At 43.5% G+C, this 16,766-nt stretch overlaps 1 protein-coding gene across 1 annotated transcript in view; it reads right to left on the bottom strand.

Annotated features, from left to right (window-relative positions):
* The window catches only part of LOC132869202 (capping protein, Arp2/3 and myosin-I linker protein 3-like), a 250,085-nt gene that overhangs the window by 55,425 nt on the left and 177,894 nt on the right, over positions 1-16,766 (bottom strand). The window contains exons 26-31 of the mRNA XM_060902539.1: positions 11,731-11,844; positions 9,498-9,673; positions 8,970-9,057; positions 8,170-8,289; positions 7,689-7,755; positions 7,320-7,507 (exon numbers count right to left, since the gene is read on the bottom strand). Of these exons, the coding sequence (XP_060758522.1) occupies positions 7,320-7,507; positions 7,689-7,755; positions 8,170-8,289; positions 8,970-9,057; positions 9,498-9,673; positions 11,731-11,844 (753 nt within the window). The remainder of the gene's footprint in view (positions 1-7,319; positions 7,508-7,688; positions 7,756-8,169; positions 8,290-8,969; positions 9,058-9,497; positions 9,674-11,730; positions 11,845-16,766) is intronic.

Here is a 16,766-nt window from a genome sequence, read left to right as displayed (position 1 = left end):
GGACACAATAAGTATATGCTCAAAGTCACGTACCTGTCTATACGAAGCTGTTTATATATTGTGTTGCTACTCTAGTTTTGACTTTATTTCTGTTTTCCTGACCACGTTTATTCCCTTGCCTAGATTGTACTGTTTGCCTCTTGCCTGTCCCCTGCATGTTCCTGTTTATGATCCTTGCCTTTTGTTTTGGTATTGTTTCCTGGCTTGCTTTTAATAAACCCTTCTTGCGATTACATCCGTCTATTGCCTACTCATGTGACACTGTTTCTGTGTTTTTTTCCCCTTCAGACTGATACTGTGTTCACATGTTGCAGAAATGTCATTTATCACTCATCAGTTTACTGTTGTTTTTTTTCTGAATGCACTTTGGAGAGAAAAAGAGTTAGAAGTAGGCCACATTATCATCATGATGGATGGTTGACCTTGCATAAAATTCCCTTAAAAATAGGCACTCATATCAGACAAAAGGTTGCAATCGCACACTGCTAAAATACTCTGTAAGAGAGCTCTCTTACACACACACACACACACACACGGTAAGTGTAACTGGAGGCTCTTTTAATATCTAATGCGCCTGGTGTACTGAATGCTTTCTATTATCAATTGCAATCCATGCTAAATTTAATGAATAAAACATTTTGATGCATTAGTGAGAGTCAAATGTTTGACTTATGAACATGTATTAATGTATTCCTTTGCGCAGTGTGGTAACTTTCCTCTTCTGTTCATTATTCATTGAGTACTATATCCATGTCTGCACAACTCTGCACTTGAGTCTTTTTTCTGTGAATAAAATATTCAGAGGAAAACATGAATTCACATACAGTACTGTCGAGCTCATGGATATTCATTACGGATGAGTGTAGCTGATGAGCCACCATCATTCAAAAGCTTACTTTTTTATATTCAAAAATGGTCTTGAACTCTGCTCTTATCCATTCAGTGCTGAATTCAATAGCATGAATTTTCCTGCTACTGATAGATCTACTACCACCTTTGAAAAATCTCAAGAATATTAGCCAAATAATGGTAATCCACTTGTTAAGTCTGATGCCAATAGCCCCTTCAGTGTTGCCAATATAGAGACTTTGTTGCTAAATTTGTGATTATTTAGACTCCTTTAATGAGTTTAATTTAAAAAATATATACCTAGTGGCAAATCATGCAACTTTTTCAGAACACATTAATGATTGCCTTGAACTCAATATGGCTCTCCAGCTCACATCACAGCCATAATTATACAAGTTTAGAAAGCAGGTTCACTCGACTATGTGTAATGCCTGACTTTTGCTTGCAACCAATTACTGATAACCATGGTCCTGCCCATGCCCAGTCACTGATAGCCATGGTCCCATCCATAACCAATCACTGATAACCATGATGCCGCCCACGACCAATTACTGAAAACCAGAGGTGGAAAAACTGGATTGACAAAGCAAAAGTCCTGCTTAGGTTTTCCTTCTGCCTGTGCTCTCAACACAGGTGATTTCACCAATTAGCTCATCAACCTGGCTAAGGGGATGTGGTAATTAGGATCAGCTGGTTCATTGAATTGGCTGGAGCAAAAATGTGGCACGGTTTTTACTTTCTGCACCTGGGTTTTTCCACCTCTGCTGAAAACAATGGTCCTGAATTGACCGGTTAAGAATAACCATGGCCCCACCCATACCGCGAGCTAGTGGTTAGTGGGTTCGCCTCTCGACCAGGAGGTCGCAAATTCTACTTGTGGTCGGGTCATACCAAAGACCATCATAAAAATGGTACCTATTGCCATCTAGCAAGGCACACTGAAATGCAGATGCGAGTAGGAAGTCAAACTCTCACAGTTATCAGAGGACTAGCCCCCCACTGTAACCCTAGCTATATAATAGGCTAGAGACTGAGGGCTATAGAAACAGAGATTGGCACTGTACCCATGCACCTCAAAGAGCTGGGTAGTACTGGGACAGGAGACTGCCTGGGAAGACCAGATCCTGGCATAGGAGGGACTTTGACTTGACTTTGATGGTTTTGCCCATGACCAGTTACTGATAACCATGGTCCCACCCATGACTAATTACTGATAATCATGATTCCATCCATGACCAATCACTGGTAACCATGGTCCCATGCACGCCCAATTACTGATACCCATGGTCCTACCCATGACCAATCACTGATACCCATGGTCCCACCCATAACCAATTACTAAAAACCATGATCCCGAATTGACCAATTACTATTAATCATGGTGGGTGCTTAGGGTGATCACTCCTCATGGCTCTGATCACCTAACTCCTGGATAATTACCTTCTCATGGTGCACCTGTTTTAACTAAAAGTTATCGCAGGGACTGGGTAAGAGACGGTATATTCCCTTGGAGAAGGCAAATTCTTATTTCAAACCTCTGCTGCCTTGCAGCCATACCCATTTATGGGAAAGGCTTTGGGAGTCAACCCTGAGGAAAAATCAGGAGCTGGAGTCCCTAAGGCAGTTTGATGCTGTTTACAACCTTGTTCTGGCAACTCCTGTGACGAGACCGCTGCCAAGCGTATTGGCTTTAGCCCTTCCCTTGAACTATATTGGTGGAGTGGAGAGGGGGATCTGGTGCATGGGCAACAGTTTGTCTTCCATATTATCCCCACCCAGGCTTGCGCCCAGTAGAGGTCACTCCAGTGTTGCCTCAAAGTGACTGCACAACACAGGAAACAGCAGTATATCGGTTATAAGTCTGACTCAATTGGCCTTGAGCATGGTGCCAAGGGTTGTTTCTGATGATGGGAGGGACCATCGTGTCTCACTGAACAGCTACTACCTGCCTCAAGCTGGGTAGCCCCCAGCCAATAAGGTGCTGTCCCACCACAGTCCATCAGCTTAATGGGGTGTGTGGGGCTTAGCGTTTGAATGCCTGGCACATGGACTGTAAACTCAGCACCAGACAAGATAAGAAAAGGAAAAAGGAGACCAGCACTCCAATTTGCATGCTGGAACATTCAGACCATGACTATTGGATTGTCAGTGGACTTTCAGGAAATGAGATACACACGAAAGACAGCTGTGATAACAACAAACTGCTAAAGTGGACATTGTTGTGCTCCAGGAAACTTGATTGGCAGACTCTGGAACACTACATGAAAAGGATTGCAACTTCTTCTGTTGGGGAAAGAGTGCAAATGATACCAGAGAGTATGGTATAGGTTTTTCTGTCAAGACTCACCATTGAAGATGATTGAGCTTGGTGAAAACAGGACTGAGAGAATATGCTTTGTGCGTCTTCACACTACCAATGGGCCAGTCAACCTAGTCAGCATGTACACTTCTACTCTCTGCTCATCACCAGAGGCCAAGGATGAGTTTTACAACCACCTCCAGGGACTCCCAAGACAGCAACACTGCTGTTGCTTGGTGACTTCAATGCCAGCGTTGGAAGTGACCACACCTCTTGGCCTAGTAGTTTGGACCAGTTTGGAATTGGCAGCATAAATGAAAATAAGCAATGCCTGTTTGAGCTGTGCACATTACAAGAGCTGTGTATTACTGATTCCTACTTCAAGACCAAAACACACCACACGGTTTCCTGGCAGCATCCTCGGTCTAAGCACTGGCACCGGCTGGATCTGATCATTACAAGATGCTGCCACCTGAGGAACATGTGATGAGTATGTTCCTATCAGTGCACCAATTGCAACACTGACCACTCGTTGGTCTGCAGCAAGATCAGGCTCCAGCTGAAGAGGATACATCATGCCAGGCCACAGGGGAAACAGCATATAGACACCAGCAGACCCTCCAGAGGGAGCCTCCTCGCAGAGATGGAACTACCTGAGAGATAAGATCCACAGCACCACTTTCTCCATCTCTGGCAAGAAAGTAGGGACAATGCAAGAGAAGCCAACTCAGCAGAGCTCACTGCTGTGATTGAGAAGAAGTGTGCTGCACTGATGGAGTACAAGCGACATCCTGTCTACTTTGTAAGCACTGTCAGCTAGAAGCAGAGTTCAGAAAACTTCCAGGCACTGTGCAAATGACTTCTGGCTACAGCTCTGTGTGAGTATCCAGACCACAGCTGATGCCAGCAACATTCGCAGCATGTATGATGGGAGTAAGAAAGCCCTCTGGCCCATCCAGAGCAAGACGGCACCAATCAAGTCTGCAGCTGGGGAAGTCATCACAGACACAGAAAAGCAGATGAAGAGATGGGTGGAACACTACTCACAGTTATATGTCAGAGCTAGCAGTATCTCTGATGCTGCATTGAACGCCATCAAACGCCTGCCCATCATGGAAGAGCTGAATGAGAAGCCCACCACTGAGGAACTGAGTAAAGCAATCGATGGTTTACCCACACAGAAAGTGCCAGGACTGGATGGAATTCCACCAGAGTTCACCAAGTGTGGAAAGGGCATCCTGCTTCAACATCTGTACGGTATGATCTACTTTGTCAGTGCTGGGAGCAAGGAGAAGTACCCCAAGACATGAGGGATTGCAACATAGTCACTCTGTACATGAATAAGGGGAACTGAAGTGACTGCAATAATTACAGGACAATCTCACTCCTGAGCATTGTCATCAAGGTCTTTGCTTGTGTGATTCTCAACAGACTGCGGAAACCAGCTGATCAGGTTTACCCTGAACCACAGTGTGTATTCAGGTCAGAATGCTCCACAATCAACATTATCTTCTCCCTGCAACAGTTTCAGGAGAAAAGCAGACAGCAGAAACAGCCTCTGTATGTCACTTTCATAGACCTCTTCAAAGTCCTAGCAAGGATTGGATGTCCTCCCAGACTCTTAAGCATGATCCAGTCATTCCACACCGACATGACGGGTGTTGTTCAGTTCAACAACTCATCCTCACAGGCTTTTGACATCAGGAGTGGCATAAAGCAGGGCTGTGTTCTTGCCCCTATGTTGTTTGGCATCTTCTTTGCTGTCATGATAAAACATGCCTTCAGCACATCCACTGATGGGATCTATCCTCATACCAGATCTGATGGCAAGCTGTACAGTCTGTCCCGGCTGAAAGCAAAGACCAAAGTTAGCAAAGTCCTGATTAGAGACATGCTGTTTGCTAATGATGCAGATCTGGTGGCACACAAGGAGTAGTTGTTGCAGCGGCTCATAGACAGCTTCGCTCACACCTGTCAGGACATCAGCCTGAAGAAAATGAAAGTGATGGGCCAGAGCATTGGAGACCATCAACAACTTCGTACCGGATGTGATACATGAATTCATCTATCTTGGCTCCACAGTATCTAATCTCTCCATAGATGCCAAGCTCAACAGACAGCTCGGTTGTGCTGCAGGAATATGTGCCAAACTGTCTAAGCACATCTGGGAGAGCAGCAAACTGACTGTACACACCAAGGTAGCAGTCTATAGAGCCTGTGTGCTCTCTACCTTGCTGTATGGCAGTGAATCCTGGACCCTCTACTCCAGACAGGAAAGAATGTTGAACACTTTTCACCTACAGAGTTTGCGATGCATTCTTGGCATCATTTGGACAGACTGAATCACAAACAATGATGTCCTTGCTTGCTTGATATCCCAAGTATCTTCATGATGCTCTAGCAGCATTGCCTTCATTGGCTCGGCCACGTCCACCGCATGCAGGATGGGAGGATCCCCAAGGACCTGCTGTACGGTGAGTTGGCCACCAGAAAACATGCACAAGGACGCCCCTCCTCCACTTTAAAGACATCTGCAAGTGTGATATGAAAGCACTCAACATGAACGTTGAGAGGTGGGAGGAACTCACCAGCGACTGCTATCAATGGAGGCAAGAGCTCCCTTCAGAGAAGGGAGGACAAACTGAGACAGACAGCAGAGGAAAAGCATGCCTGGAGGAAGGCCAGCCATTTGGCAACAACCAGCGCTGACACCGCCTTCAAATGCGCCCACTACAGCAGAGAATGCCACTCATGTGTGGGCTTACACAGCCACTCAAGGCACTGTTCCAGCGCCAACTGAACAGACTTTCTGGATGCAAACCATGGTCTCCCGAGAATGACATCAGCCATCATTAACCAAGGTCCTGGACATGACCAATTACTGATAACCATGGTCCTGCTCATGACAATTACTGATAACCATGGTCCCACCCATGACCAATCATTGGTAACCATGGTCCTGCACACGCCCAATAACTGATAACCATGGTCCTGACAATGACCAATTATTGAGAACCATGGTCCTGCCCATGACCAATTACTGAAAACCATGGTCCTGAATTGACTAATTACTAATAACCATGGTCCCACACATGCCCAATCACTGATAACCATGGTCCTGCCCATGCCCAATCACTGATAACCATGGTCCTGCCCATGACCACTGACTGATAACCATGGTCCTGCCCATGACTACTGACTGATAACCATGGTCCCACCCATGACTGAAAACCATGGTCCCGAATTGACCAATTACTAATAAACATGGTCCCATCCATGATCAATCACTGCTAACCATCGTCCTGTGAATGCCCAATCACTGATAACCATGGTCACACTCATGACCAATCACAGGGAACCATAGTCCTGCGCACGCCCAATGACTGATAATCATGGTCCCACGCACACCTAACCACTGATCACCACTGTTTCTCCCATCCTCTGGCCTCTTTGTTCCTCATTTTAAATTTTCTTTTTGGAGATATTGCATTTTATAAATACTAAAAGCAAGTAAACATTTTCCTTCATGGCAATTACATCGTTTCTTTGAACTCAGATCTATTCAAACAATGAAGGACAGAGCACTGGGGCATGTTGAGATGAGGACTGGCCCTGTAAATACGGTCAATACATCATGGCTTAACAAGCAGAAAAATCAGAGTTTCTCAGTCATACTGTATATAAATGAAAATGACATTAAATCACACAGTATTTAAAATATGATTATCATGATGGACATGACCTCAAGCTAAACTTAGCTACTGTATGGTAAGTTCTAGCATAGAGCTAGGTTATGATTAATTCTTTCTGTTGCACCTGCAAGGTCTTTATTAATTCTAATACATTATCATATCTATAGTAGCAACATGCACTAGTACAATTACAATTAGTACAGTGCCTTAATTCAGAGCTTCCTGCCTTCTTTTATATTCCTAATTCTGTTCGACTTGGAAAGTAGCATCCTCTAACACTGATTTGAGAATAATGACAAATCTACATTTTCATAGGAGAAAGAATTCAGGCCCAGGTATTTATATTAAATGTAAATTACATTACATAAATTACACATATGTGATTTTCCAACTTGGTCCATTAGAAAGTGCCACTAAAAAGACTTACTAAACTTTCCAGTCCTGCAGGGAGATATTTGGGATCGGGTTGTGTCTCTCACCGAATCAGACGAAAGGATGCCTCCTCTGTGCCTTCGCGGAGGCCTCGGCCTGACCCGGGTCACATGAAGCAGGGGTGCACCCTGAGTTGGCAAGGCAGATAAGTCCTCCCATGATGCCGAGCAAGAGAGGGGTGAGGAGAGTTGTGCGCCTGAGTTGGGAGGAGACAAGCTGGAGTCATCACACAAACCTGAGAGAGAAACCAAAAGGGCACTCTTACTAATGGCACCCCTGAGGGAAATACAGGTAATTGGTCAATGAGGAGAAGAATGGAAAGAGATACAGACAGACAGAGAGAGAGAGTGAGAGACGTATACACACACACACACACACACACACACACACACACACACACACACTCACTCACTCACTCAGTCTAGTGGAAACAGGTCTGATTCGTCTGGTCCTGGCGCTGCGCTTCTTAATGGCAATTGTGTCCTGCAGTTGTGCACAGACAATGTACAACATTTACTACTCATAAACACATATACACACACACACACACTAGGGAAAATAATGTCACAATCATAGCACACACACAAAAAAAACGGGCATTATAACTCACCAAGAGACACAAATGTAAAAAGGTGTTGGGCTTGAATGAACACATTATTAAGAGGTGTGGTTAAGTGTGCTGCTGCGATATCCAATCAAATCAGCTCCTTTCCTTCCTTTTAAGAACTTGCAGTACAGTGAGATTTTCGCATGGACACGAACAGAGTTTGCTTACAGATCTCACTTCCCCACCTTTTGTGTGGCTCCGCCCACAATAGTGCAGATGCCTAGCTTTATTTATCCACCAGCTTTAGCGTGAGATGGTATGAAAATAGTTTTACATACACACACACTTACAATGCTCGTGCCCAGCTCCTCATCAGTGATCTCGAGTGAGTCTCTGTGTCTGTGTGATCTTCGACCTGTGCCGCCATCACATAGGCCATCCCACTGTTTCATCTGAGACACCTGTTGTGTCTGACACACACAGTTGTATGTAAGGTTTTGGCATTTTGCATGTTCAAATTGCGTTTTAATCTCACGGCTGCAAAGTCAATACAGCGTTAGAGATATTTCAAGGCTACATAATCCACCCTAAGTAGTATGCCTAAGCAGTAATGACAATAAAATACAGATCCCTGACTCTAACTACTCTAACTGTATAGCTTTTTATTTACCCACTCCTCATAATGTTATCTTTAGCTTGATTGAATTGTATATTTCTACCCAGGATCCTAAACATGCAAATCCTACATAGCTTAAAATTTACTACAGATGCTCACTTATATAGGGTATAACTCTTAGAAGACATACGTTGATTAGAAAACTGAAAGATAAATTGAAGAAATGGGTTCATATAAAGTGCCAAAAGAGAGGAAAACAAATGATGAAGTGATTGATATTTCCTAATAAGTGGCTACACTTTTTGTTTTTTATGTGTTTGTTTTTACAGGGTCAAAAACCATAAATGATGGCACCTCTGTGGATGTTGTCTTCAAAGTCTGAAAGACACATCACTGACTTTCTACAACTGACTTCTTCCACAGATCCAAAATGACTGAACCGCAGTAATAGAAACACCAGCAAAAGATTGCTATCGAAAGAAAGTGTGAGAAGACTGGAAAAGAAAGAATGTAACAGGGACAAAGACGTCTTACCAGAGCTTTGTGAGTAGAGTAGAGCTCCTGTAAGATCTGATCCACGATTGAGTTGGTGAGATACGACACCACGGATAGTTTGACCTCCCTATGAGACAGAGGTAGAGAAATGAAAAGTGAGAAAGATGAAATGAGAGAGGAGCAGGAAGTGAATGGAGTGAGGAGGTGGTATTGAATTAATACAGACATACCCAATATGAATATAAACACAGACACTGCTGCTCCAGTCTTCCATTCTCACCTTCTTCTATTGTTTCACTGATCATTTATCTCCCACTTTCTTCTATCTATCACTTTCTTCTCTTCACATCAATATTCATAACTTCCCTCTTTCTAGTCTTATTCCCCATCCTCTTTTAATTTCTCTCACTTGCTCACTTCCTCTCCCTCTCTAAATTCAATTTTAATTCAATAACTAATAACTACAAGTTGAATTACTGGCAAATCAGCAGCTCTCCTCCTCTCTCTTCCTTCCCCTTTCACCCATTCATCATCCCCCCTCAGTCTTTGATTCCCCATCCCCCTTACTCTAATGCCCGATGAATGTCTTGTGCCGCTCTCTCCATCAGCGCAGTGCGGATAGCTGAACGAGGGATTGACACTCGTTCTGAAACAGAGGACAAAGGAGGACTCAGTCGCTCTGCCGCCACTGAGGACAGCGGACACAGCTCCTGGCACAGAGACACCATCGAGTCCACAATCACCTGTCAATCAAACAGTCAACTGATTAATCAATGAGAAAATACGAGTGTATTGTAGCTAGTCCTATTGGCATCACAATAAGTAAAACATGACAGGGCATGATCCATCTATCCATCCATTATCTGTAGCTGCTTATACTGTACAGGGTCGCAGGCAAACTAGAGCCTATCCCAGCTGACTAGGGGCGAGAGGCAGGGTACACCCTGGACAAGTCACCTGGTCATCACAGGGCTGACGCATAGACACAAACAACCTGACAGGGCATGAAGTGATAGGAAAACAATCAACAAAGTGGTTGTGTGATGCAGCCTGAGGTTGATTAATTTCCAATTACAGGAAAGTGCTTTACAACACCATTACAGCAAGCATACTTTTTAAATTGGCTTATAGTTATGTTTAATATTGTCAAATGTACATGAAATTAGAAGGTCGTAAGGTGTTCATAACCTGTTATTACTTAGATTATAGCACGAGTCTCTCTTTTTTTATTTCTATTGATCATAATAAGACAAAAAAACACAGCTTGTCATTATTTGACAAAAAAAATCTCACTAGATGTCCCTGTTGGCTCCCTGAAATGTTGCTAAAAGGTACTATATTGCAGGATGATGTTACATAACATGTAACTATGTCTAATTTGTTTGTTTGTTTGTTGTTTAAGATGAGGAGTGGGGTGGGGATCAAACACTTTTTTTTTTGCTTTTTATATGTTTTATTATTATTATTATTATTATTGGGGCGGCACGGTGGTGTAGTGGTTAGCGCTGTCGCCTCACAGCAAGAAGGTCCTGGGTTCGAGCCCCGGGGCCGGCGAGGGCCTTTCTGTGTGGAGTTTGCATGTTCTCCCCGTGTCCGCGTGGGTTTCCTCCGGGTGCTCCGGTTTCCCCCACAGTCCAAAGACATGCAGGTTAGGTTAACTGGTGACTCTAAATTGACCGTAGGTGTGAATGGTTGTCTGTGTCTATGTGTCAGCCCTGTGATGACCTGGCGACTTGTCCAGGGTGTACCCCGCCTTTCGCCCGTAGTCAGCTGGGATAGGCTCCAGCTTGCCTGCGACCCTGTAGAAGGATAAAGCGGCTTGAGATAATGAGATGAGATGAGATTATTATTATTATTATTATTATTGTTTTTGTTATTAACTAACTACATTGCCAGCCCTCAACAACGAACTCTTTTACTACAAACTTTCACATATAACAAACTAAGTTTATGTACCCCACCTTTAGTGACAATGAGTTGGAGTCTTCAAAAAAAAAATCACTGTGTCATGCCCATGTGCATTGGTGCTCGGAGCACACAGTGCATGCCACAGATTACAATGTGTGCAGTGCCATTAGGACTAATTACAGTATATGCACCTGTTCCGGATTAGAGCACAATCACAGATTTATTTAGAGTATGTTTCAATCAGTGAATCATTTAAACAATAAACAAATCAGTTAGATATAAATAAAAGTGACAGTCTTTCTACTTTTTAACAGGAAATTTAACTTTTTATTTACAAGTCTATACATTTCAGAACCATTTCTGTTGTGGTAATATACATGTACAGATGTTACAGTGATTTTGTTTGGCATGCTTTTCGCGTAGGTTTGTGGTCATTCATTCTACATATTTATTCTGATATACCGGTACTCTCAGAACACCAGGTAAATTGTCTAAATATGGAAGAAAATACATATATCAAAGATTGTGAAGAGTGAAAAGGGGACAATAAAGTGGATAATGTCTGTACAAAATGATGATAAAAATGGTGTATTCCTGACAGTATATATTAGAAATGCGCATGCACCACTTGTTTTACATATAAAAACTAGAACTTTTTTTTCCAATGCTGAAATGTTCAGGATTAGGTTCAGGACTTTGTGTATCTGAGATGTAGTTGGGTTGAGAATTTTGCTGAGACCTGGCAAACCTGGCTGGCATTGAACAGGCAGCAGATTATTCAAACAACCAACCATTTTATCCATTGATATTATCAATATCAATTGTCCAGTAGGTGGTGATAAAGAGTGGCTAAGCATTTGTATTATGTGCATGTGACTGTTTGTGCGTGTACCTGCAGTTCTTTATCTGCAGCCTTGGCCAGTTCCCCAGCCAGTGAGTCTAGTCTCTGTCTGACTGGTCCATCAACCGAGAGAACATGAGCCAACTCACACAGAGATGGGTAGAGCTGTGTGTGTGTGTGTGTGTGTGTGTGTGTGTGTGTGTGTGTGTGTGTGTGTGTGAATGAGTGAGAGAGAGAGAGAGAGAGAGAGAGAGAGAGAGAGGAGAATTTTTTTTTAGAATTTAACAAAATACTTTATTGAACATCTTTAATGTATTTCACAAAGGACTAAAAAATAGGAAGAAAATAGTAACATAAATTGGAAAAAAAAGGTTAAAAACAGGACAATATAAGCTTTAGCTCAAAACATATCCCTACATTAGTTCATTATTACTACCCGAACAAAACACTTCTTTGTATCCCAATACATTCTCAAATCCATCAAAGTCTTTCTGTGCTGAATAAAATTTGAAGTCTGTCATTATTCTGGACTTCACCAATCTTAAAAAGACAGAAACAGTCTTGACTAGAAAAACCTTCCACAGCAATTCTCCAGCTAATCCATATTGCCATCTTTACCTGGACAATTACAAAATTCAATAACTGACCGTGGCAGCAGGGATGTGGTCAAGCGTCAGTTTGTGAATGGAGGGCAGGGCCAGGGAAGGTGAGTGGCAAAGTGATCTCACCTGTTGTTAATTGTGTGTGTGTGTGTGTGTGTGTGTGTGTGTGTGTGTGTGTGTGTGTGTGTGTTTCAGTGATGGCCGAGGGTTGATAAGAAGAGGGAGAGAGGAGAGGCGGCTGTCTCCCGACTAGAGCATGTGTACATGTGTGTGTAGAGGAAAGTGATGCTGAAAAGCTATTTCCAAAATGAAACTAGAACTGTGAGTAAACACTATAGAATACCCCCCACTTACGAGCCTGTCATCATATATTGCCATATGTAAGGGAATACGTTGAATTATCTCCCCTTTGAAATACCAGACCAGGACTATTTTCCTTCATGCACATCTTCAGGTGGCAGCTGTGTAAAGTTTCATCGAAATCCATCAAACTGTTTAGGAGGAGTTGCACTTACAAGCCTGTCATCATATATTGCCATATGTAAGGGAATAAGTTGAATTATCTCCCCTTTGAAACTTCAGACCAGGGTTATTTTCCTTCCTGCACATCTTCAGGTGGTATACTGCAACTGTGTAGAGTTTCATGAAAATCCATCAAACCGTTTAGGAGGAGTCACGCTTACAAGCCTATCATCATATATTGCCATATGCAAGGGAATAAGTTGAATTATCTCCCCTTTGAAACATCGGACCAGGATTATTTTCCTTCAGGCACATCTTCAGGTAGTATAGTGCAACTGTGTAAAGTTTCATCAAAATCCATCAAACCATTTAGGAGGAGTTGCGCTTACAATACACATGGACAGATAGACAGACAGGGTGATTCCTATATACCCCCCCCCCAAACTTTTTTTGCAGGGGGTATAAAGAACCAGGTTTAAACATCACTACCCGCCTGTATGCACTTCAGTATTCCACCCACCTTAGGTAGTTACAACACTGACATTGTGATTTTTTTTTCTTCTGGGTATACAGAACACCCAAAATAAAACAATTATTTGTAAACCCAACATTAAAAGCTCTAAATATCAACTCTAAGCAACAAAACAAAGAGCCAAGTCTGTCACATTCCATAAAACAATGAAAAACAGTTTCTCTTTTTGCACAAAAAGGACACTTATCCTCAACAATTAGACTAAAAACAGGAACAAAAGAGTTGACAGCTACTGTGCCATGTATAATTTTCCACTGTAAGTCGCCATATTTTCTTTTTGTTAATGGTGCTTTATATAAAGCTCTCCATGCAGGTTTAATATCATCATTAAGCCCAAGTTTCATACATCATGGTATGTCAGCCCTTGCATTCAACTTTGTCTTATTCAAAGCCTTAACACAGGCTTTATTTAAAAAAAAAAAAAACTTTCCCATTTGTTGATTTTAAGTTAAAATCAGTTATCTCTAATAAGTTACCCACACATCCAACATAATCAGACATGAGACTCAACATTGGGAAAGACTCTTCACCACTGAAGTTCAACCCTATCCATCCATCCATCCATCCATCCATCCATTATCCGTAACTGCTTATCTTGTGCAGGGTCGCAGGCAAGCTGGAGCCTATCCCAGCTGACTATGGGCAAGAGGCAGGGTACACCCTGGACAAGTCACCAGATCATCACAGGGCTAAGACAATTCACATTCACACCTATGGTCAATTTCGAGCCACCAATTAACCTAACCTACATGTCTTTGGACTGTGGGGGAAACCGGAGCACCTGGAGGAAACCCATGCAGACACGGGGAGAACATACAAGCTCCATCAGCCACTGGGCTCGAACCCAGAACCTTCTTGCTGTGAGGCGACAGTGCTAACCACTAGAGCACTGCACCGCCAGAGTTCAACCCCTCATTGTGAAAAGACTGTAACAGAGCACATTCACTTTCTGTTAATAGTTGTGTCACTACACGCAAAGACTTTATTCTTAAAGCCGTAGCCACATTTTCTGCATTACTGAAAGTTGAACCTGCTACAATCACAATGTCTCTTAAAGTTCTTATTCCTCTAGCACTTAAAATATTATCCAAAGAAGGGGTCATCCCTGCTGATATGTCCAAGCATGCCCCTTTAATCAGGGGTTTCTTCAGGAGCCAATGAAGGGAGGCAGAACTTCCTTTTCGCTGCATAATAAACAAAGAAAGCACTTTGAAAAGTCCACAGTAAAAGCAAGGTAGCCTCTGGAAAGATAGTCTCCTTGAGTCCATTAAAAACAAATTAAAATCCAGATCCAACCCCCCCCCAGCCTCCGCAATAATGTACAGGCCAGGGGTCTCCACACTAATGGCCCTTTTCCACTACCCTTTTTCAGCTCACTTCAGCCCAACATGGCTCGCGTTTCGACTACCTCAGAGCGGCGCGACTGGGCTCGCTTCAGCCTTACTCAGCACCCAAAACTCGCACGGTTTTGGAGTGGGGCTGAAGTGAGCCAAACCGAGCCGAGTGGGGCTAGGGGCGTGAGGAGACACTCCCCTGTGCACTGATTGGTGAGGAGGAGTGTCCTCACATGCCCACACACGCCCCGCGAGCACGCTGGGATCTGTAAACACCGTAAACCCGGAAGAAGAAGAATTACGAATTACGAGAATTTCTGAAGCCTTATGCGCCTCGCCTCATCTATACGCTCTTGCCAGTATCTGTTGGTGTTGTCGGTGACAACAAGCCACAGCACCAAGACCAGCAACACTAACGACTCCATGTCCTCCATGTTTATTGTTTACTATCCGGGTCGTGAGACTACCGCTTAAAAGGTCACTGATGTCACTGTTTGCGCCGCCTAACGACATCACGTTACGTCCACCCACTTTCGCTAACTCTACCCAATATGTCCACCCACTTCCAGCCAGCACGGTTCAGCGCGGTTGTAGTCGAAATGCAACTCCAACAGCCCCACTCAGCTCGACTCAGCCCAACTCAGCACGGCACGGCTCAGCCCAACTCAGCCGCGTTGGTAGTGGAAAAGCGGCATAAGTCCTTTGGTCCATAGAGTAATCTCTGCAGAAACTGGAGGCAAAAAGCAGCAACTCTACTCGCCAGGTGCACAAGGTCTTGGCCCCTTCTTCTTTTGATAAAAACAAAACACTTTGGGGTACCCAGTGCAATGTATCCCAAAAGAAGTCCACTGTTGTTGCCTGGATACTCGAAAACAAGCCTGGTGGAGGCTCAATACACATAAGACAGTGCCACAAAGAAGATGCCACCAGATTGTTACAGATTAATATAATCTGTATGGTCCTTGATAGGACATTTGTGGTAATAATGACGACCATCTATTAAGGCGCCTTTTAACTTTCTCAAGGATGCCATCCCAGGTTTTCATTTGTATTTACTTATCTCCTAGAAACACCCCAAGATATCTAAAACCTCCCGTAACCAGATTCAACCCTTGAGGAAAAGAAAGCCTCTCCCCTCTGTCCCAGTCACCTATTACTAGGGCTTCGTTCTTATTCTCATTTCAACACTTCCAGCAGATCATCTCCAAGCACAGACCAGAAGCACCTGTAAAACTCTATGGGGAGACCATCAATGCCAGGCTCACATTCCATGCTCTGAAGTGCACAAGTCAGTTCCTCCAGGAATAATGCTGCCTCTAATTCCATGGCAGATTCCTCTGAAACCTTAGGAAGATCATCAAAGATGTCACTTTCCATGGCCAGTTTTTCAGTTTATTCACTGGTATAAAGATCGGCATAGAACTTGACCACAATTTTTTTAGTCTCAGCAGGATCTACTGAAAGACCCCCAGATTCTGAAAGCAGAGCATGCATACATCTTCTCTGGCCATTTTTCCACTCCAGACTAAAGAAGAATTTGGATGGAACATTCATCCGCACTATATTCTGATAGCCAGTCAAGTCAAGTTCATTTGTATAGCGCTTTTAACAATAAACATTGTCGCAAAGCAGCTTCACAGAATTTGAAAGACTTAAAATATGAGCTAATTTTATCCCTAATCTATCCCCAATGAGCACGCCTGTGGCGACAGTGGCAAGGAAAAACTCCCTCAGATGACATGAGGAAGAAACTTTGAGAGGAACCAGACTCAAAAGGGAACCCATCCCCATCCGGGCAACAACAGACAACATGACTATAACATTAACAGTCCTAACAAAGTCAGCTTCGTTGATGCTATAAACCCCCCAACCGCCGGAAACCTGAACGCAAAACCGTTCATGACAACCGCAGTCCCAAAGTCAGCAAGTCAACTGCAGTCCTAAAGTCAGCAAGTCAACTGCAGTCCTAAAGTCAGCAAGTCAACTGCAGTCCCCAGCCACAAAAGCACCACTGCAAGAGTCCAGAGCATCCTCCAGGCACGACCCCCAACTGTCCACATGGCGATAGCGAGATCTCACCAATGCACCTTGTGCCCTTATACCCAGCAGATCAGCTAATGCAACTTTTTTCGTCTCTGCCACTTCGATATGTGTGCA

The sequence above is a fragment of the Neoarius graeffei genome, chromosome 2 (genome assembly GCF_027579695.1).
Source record: "Neoarius graeffei isolate fNeoGra1 chromosome 2, fNeoGra1.pri, whole genome shotgun sequence".
NCBI lineage: Eukaryota > Metazoa > Chordata > Actinopteri > Siluriformes > Ariidae > Neoarius > Neoarius graeffei.
This window is presented reverse-complemented; position numbering and strand designations above follow the sequence as displayed.